Source organism: Merops nubicus, unplaced genomic scaffold (assembly GCF_000691845.1).
Source record: "Merops nubicus isolate BGI_N331 unplaced genomic scaffold, ASM69184v1 scaffold7255, whole genome shotgun sequence".
NCBI classification, from domain to species: Eukaryota; Metazoa; Chordata; class Aves; order Coraciiformes; family Meropidae; genus Merops; species Merops nubicus.
The window spans coordinates 10359-16284 of record NW_008607531.1 but is presented as its reverse complement, the minus strand read 5'-3'; the positions used below and the strand labels follow the sequence as shown (position 1 = coordinate 16284).

The following is a 5926-nucleotide window of genomic DNA, read 5'->3' as shown; positions in this document are numbered from 1 at the left end:
GATTATATCTGCTATATGGTAAGGAAACTGAAATCATGTAAAAACAGTTGTAAGATGCTCTGTAGCTCTTCTGACTAGGTTTTCTTTAGCACCATATCTGCAGGTGCCTGCATATACTCTAAAGTGCAATTTAACCTGAAGGTCTGGGAATCCCTGACCCTGTGCCTGTAAAGCTTTGAAAGGTTTTACTTTTGCGAGGCCTTGTTTTATGTTGTCAATTTTAGAATCTAAACACCAGTTCAAGTAGTTAGTTTTTATCCTGACAAGGCCTGGGATGTAGATGTCAAGTTTGAACGTACTTGGTAGTAACCTTGTTCCTTTTGTTACTTCATAAGGACACTTAATGATAAAAGTGGCTGCTCGACTGTTTAAAAACAAATTAAATTAAAATATTGCATGTGAGATTCTGGTAATAAAACCATCAGTCAAAGAGCCTGGGTTCATATGTAAAAGCAGTTTCTTTGAGATGTGTAACACTCATGTTATTTGTGTTCGTGTTAATTTTTAACACAAGGCTTCGTAAAGATCTTTCTGAGAGCTCTGCCCTTATGCAGAGTTTGAAAAACAATCTGGAGAGGAAAGAGGAAGAATACACAGATTTGAAAGAGAAATTTTCTGATGCCAAGAAACAAGTGCAGCAAGTACAAAAAGAGGTTGGTATCCATAGGCCAAAAGTTTCTTCTGCAAGTTTGTCTGAGGTTCTATTACTAAAATTTGTCACAAATCTCAAGCTATGAGTGTTAGCAGTGATTCATACTAAGGCTATTTTCAGTGATAGATTTAGAGTAGTGGTGAATCTTCAGTTACATTGACATTGAAGCTGTAAGCTAAAGCAAAGAGCAGATGTCAAAATGTGGATTAGTACAGATACTGAAGGGGGGAATTAAATTTTATCGATCCATTTGAAAGATGGTTGTGAAAACTATGGCAAGTCTGGTTATAGAGCAGAACTTCATAACCTTTCTAACAACAATAGCATTACACTGTTTGTGCTGGCTTCAAAGCCTCAGACTTGGACAAAATGATTATCTCTAGGAGGAAAAGACAGATCAATCAGAAAAGGAAAGCACTACCTTCTGTAGAATTTTTAAAATCTGAGCTATGTTTTCTATTAAGCCTGGACATATGGAATGAAAAAAAAGAAAGAAATACATTTTACTAATCTTAATTGCTAGTATTTAGTTATCAAGTAGTAGGATTTCTTGGAACCCCATGGGGTATTGCAAGAGTTTAAAATCCAAAAGACTATTGGGAGAGCTTGAGCTTGAAAGATAAGCCTGAAAAGCTATTAATGTCTTCCTCAGCAACCTAACATTTGAGGACCTTTTGCTACTCAACATTCAGTGCATAATCCTCTGAGAAGTAGCAAGGAGTGGATGGGACCACATGTCAGAAAGCATCAGCACTACCAAATAGCACTTTAATTTTTTGAAAGGACAACTGAATTTGTAGTTGGATTTAGCTGTTCCCTGGTGGCTGGTTTTGGGTTTGTGTTTTGTTTGGTTGTTGTTTTGCTTTTTTTTTTATCCCCACTGCCAAAGATAATTCTCTATGGTGAGAATCCTTTCCTAGGAAAGATGTATTGTATAGTGTACTTCATTGAAGTTTACCTAAAATGCTTGCAAAAATTTGATTCTTAAAGAATGAGGTTATTTAAGTAACTTACGGAGTTTCTAAAATGCTTATTGCTAATTTTTGGCTTTGCTTGCTATCTGTACATTGTTACAGGTGTGTACAATGCGATCTGAGGAGAAATCCCTGAGGAATGCAGTTAATGAACTTCAGACAACTAAAATCAAGCTTAGTGAAGAATTAGAGATTAAACAGCGCACGATCTTGCAGCTTAAAAAGGTATTTTATTTTTTAAAGTTTCACGTCTTCCTAATTTTCAACTAATCCATTAATGAGGCAAGTTTTCCAAGTTTTTATTGAAACACCAGGAGTAAGCTTACAGAACTAGTGGTAAAAATAAGAGTAGCCAGATGAAATTGCTTTTAATGGGTGAATGAAAAGTGCTTAAGGAATTTATTAAGGCAAAACATTGTCAAATTATTTTAAACAGTTTAATCTGCTTCATAAATACATACTTAATGCCTAGAGATTTCCTGATTTTGATTAACAACACTTAAATATGTTAGTAGTAACATCATCCTCTAAACAGTTTTTTATCAGCTCGAATCAGCTTTACACTATATGAAAAACTCATTTATTCTGAACTGTTTGTCTTAAATACTGTATTCATTACTTATTAAAAATCAAAATGACAAGCTACTAATTTCAAGCATGTATATTTCTTTCTTTCAATATGTTTGGTTTAATTAATTTTCAATGCAATTTTTAGGAGCAGTTGAATAATGAGAAGATGGAAGAAATCTCTAAACAGTATGATAAAATACATAAAGGTCAGAAAAAAGCCATTCTTTTTTTTTTTTTGAATGGCAAAATGTGTTGTCATGTTGTGAACAAATTTGTGAAGTCTTGTATATTTTTCTAAATACTGAGAAACTCCAACCTATTAATTAAAATGTAAAAAAAATAAATTTAGTTCATCAGGAACTAATTTTTATTTAATCATTATTAGCAGATATATTTGAAAATGAAGAAACAGCCTCAGAATAAGAAACATAAGCCATAGAAAAAATGTGAATTTGCTGTATCAGTGTTATCTTACTAACTGTTGGTATTTATTTGACATTTTAGTTGTCAATTTTACTAAAATAAAACACTGAATCATGAACTAGCACAATAACAGTTTCTGTAGATGTGATAAACATTTAGCAGCTGAACAATAGTTTTTCATTTAATACAAGCCATAGTGTGGTGGGTTAACCCTAGCTGAGCAAGTGATGCCCACCAAGCTGCTCTGCCTCCTTCCTCCACAGAGCAAAAGGGGAATAGAAAATAAGATAGAGACAAAAGCCTTGTGGGTAAAAACAAGGGCAGTTTAATTGGAAAGCAAAGCCAAGCAATGCTGCACGGAAGCAAAGAGAAAAAAACCCAAAGATTTATTCTCTGCTCCCCATCCCCAGGTGATGTCTGGCCCCTTCCTGGGAAGCAGGGCTCCAGAACGTGTAGTGGTTGTTCTGGAGGACCAAGGAGTAGCCCTCCCCTCCTCCTCCTTTGTACTCATTTTATAGTTGAGCTGACGTCATGTGGTATGAAATACCCCTTTGGTCAGTTCGGGTCAGCTGTCCTGGTCGTGTCCCCCCCAAGCTCCTGCCCCCCCATCCCACTGGGGGGAATGTTAGAAAGAGCCGTGGTGCTGTGTGAGCCCTGCTCGGTGGCAGTCCCAGCATGGGTGTCATCCACACCCTTCTCACTCCCAACACAAAAGCACTGCACCAGGAGGGATGCAATGGGAAAACGAGCTCTGCTGGACCCGTAGTCTGACATTAACACTGAAATGCTCACCTAGGTCAAGTTGATGAGAATTTCTTAAGAATTTTGGACTTGGATATTTCAGTAGATGTGCTTTATTTCTTTCTAACATAGCTTTTGATCTCAGGAAATGGGGGCAATGACTTGTAATGAAGACATTTCAGGAGAGAATGCTGGGAACGAGGAGGGGGCTCATCTGTGAATGTGTTTTCAAATTTTCAGATCTTCGTGCAAAGGAAAAAATAATTGAAGATATGCGGATGACATTAGAAGAACAAGAACAGACTCAGATTGAACAAGATCAAGTACTTGAAGCCAAAGTAGAAGAAGCCAACAGATTAGTTCAGGGTAATCTCTCTGTGGAAAGGGAGCAAGGAGGCCAAATTGTTTTGAGTATATTGTGGTAGCTGCTTCAATTTCTGGTTTTGTTTATTAACTCCTATTTAGATTTTAACTTCAAGTAGTATATAACAATCTGCTAACAGTTAAAGGCTTATCTTTTTCCATTGTGGTCCTAGCTGATAAATCCAAGTAACTTTAGTAGAAGGACATGAATGTGGTCAAATATGCATTTGAAACCATACAGTATGTAACCTTATGCATTTTGTGTACTGAATAGAATTGGAAATATGGAAGCAGAAATGCAGAGAGCTGAATAACCAGAGCAATAATGACTGGCAGCAAAAGATGAACAAAAATGAGGAGAATAACATAAATGAGGAATTAATAAAGCTGCAAAATGAACTGAAGGTAAAATATAATGATATATAGTTCATACTTAAATTACTAAGTGGAAGTTACGGCTTTAAAACTACTTTTTGTTGTCAGTGTCTTCAAGGGCTGGGTCACGGTGTGGCAAGCTGTTAGACTTGTGAAGGAAACCCTCCTCTAAAAGCCGCAGTGCATCAGTGCAGCAAAGTATGGATGGGTGCAGTGTTTTTGTGCTACATGGCAGCACTGATGCCTTGTAATGGAGCGTGCCCTTCCCTGCATCGTGCTGCCATGCTCTGTGCTTCTGTAGCTGGGCTCCTCTTACAGTTGTCCTAACTAATCCAACTCCTGATATTCATTTCAAACCTCTTTCCTGTCAGTTGCTTGGGCAACTATATCAAGATCGTTTGCTTGCTGTATAGTCTTCCTGTTAGGCTGAGGGCTTACCTCTAATTTTCATTGGATTAGAAAGTAGGCCTTTTTTCCAGGCAGATGCCTTCTGTCTTATGTGGGAGAATGTCTGATGGGGTTCGATTGTGATAGAAAAGGAGGCAAAGGTGCTGTGGATTCAAGTGACATTCCTAAGTGTGCACTACCTCTGCCTGCCATTCAAATTCTACTGCATTCTTTGCCTTTCACTCTGGAAGTAGAAGTAAGTTTTCTAATATGTCCTGTAAGGCCACACAGGAGATTGGGAATTTGTAAGCTAAAAGGTTCTCTTTACCATTACTTTTGGTGTAACTTGATTAGTGTTTGCAACTTACCCAGAGCATTTTTAGAGGAAAAAATTGTTCCATGAAGGTGTGCCAGTCTGAGTAAGAAGTGTTGAAACATGTTATTTTTTTCAATGGAGAAGAACAAATAAGAATGTAATACTTGCACTTAAGAATATGCTGGAGTAAAACTGTGCTAGTATTTCTGCTATCTTTTGAAAATGTTTAATGGCAATCTGGATTTTAAGGCTTTTTTCTTGGTAGCTACCTATGGTTTTGTTTCTGGTTTCATTAAAATAGGAAAACGAGGCAAAGTATCAAACTGATAGAAACAAGTGGCTGGAGGAAAAAATGGGACTCCTAAGTCAAGTAAGAGAAACTGAGAACCGTCTCAACAGAGAAATGAGAAAATTTGCAAAGGAGAGAGAATGTCATGCAGAGCACCAAGCAGAAATTGTAAGTGGCTGGAGGTCTCAGCAGAGCCCTCTGGTGTAAGTCTTTAGTCCAGCGCAAATCTCAAAGTGTTCCCAGCGTGGGTGGCTGAGGGTGGCTGGCCTTTGGCCAAGTCCCCCCCTCGCTTTATCACGCTGCAAAGCCTGGAGGAAATCTTGCCCATATGAAAAGGGAAGAATAGGCGGGTCACAAAATGAAAAATGTAATTTAACACCTCTGTTCCCCTCTATCCTGTCACCACCACCTCCTCACTATGCATTCTTCAAATTTCATCTTGCCTGTAAGGCACAGCTAAGTAGCCTACACTTAAATTAATTGCTATTTAATAAAGGTAAGAAAACATACTTTGAAAAATAAGATTTGTTGCTTGGCTTTTCTAAGGAAAAACAAAAAGGAAGCTTTAGATGAAAAGGGGAAAAACAAGTAGAATTTGACCAAAAAAAGCTTATTTCCAGATGTAGAGTAAAAATACCTGGTCAGAATGCCGGTTGTTTTGCTCCCATATGGCTTTCAAAGTAGAGTGACTGACAGTTAATAACAAGGTGCACACCTCTTTGCTGGACTGCCTCAATGTTGTAATTCTTCAGAGTCTGAAATTATTATATGAATCTGTACAGTCTGAAGCTTTCTTCGCTTCTCGTAGTTAGCAATGACTTTCTGGACCTACAATC

At 37.6% G+C, this 5926-nt stretch overlaps 1 protein-coding gene across 1 annotated transcript in view; it reads left to right on the top strand.

The window, feature by feature from the left end:
- Positions 1–514: 514 nt before the first annotated feature.
- Positions 515–5926, top strand: part of LOC103772626 (kinesin-like protein KIF20B) — a gene marked incomplete at its 5' end in the record, with an annotated part of 13317 nt that continues 7905 nt past the window's right edge. The window contains 6 exons of the mRNA XM_008939967.1: positions 515–653; positions 1729–1851; positions 2345–2402; positions 3601–3726; positions 3998–4128; positions 5103–5258. Coding sequence (XP_008938215.1) covers positions 515–653; positions 1729–1851; positions 2345–2402; positions 3601–3726; positions 3998–4128; positions 5103–5258 — 733 coding nt within the window. The remainder of the gene's footprint in view (positions 654–1728; positions 1852–2344; positions 2403–3600; positions 3727–3997; positions 4129–5102; positions 5259–5926) is intronic.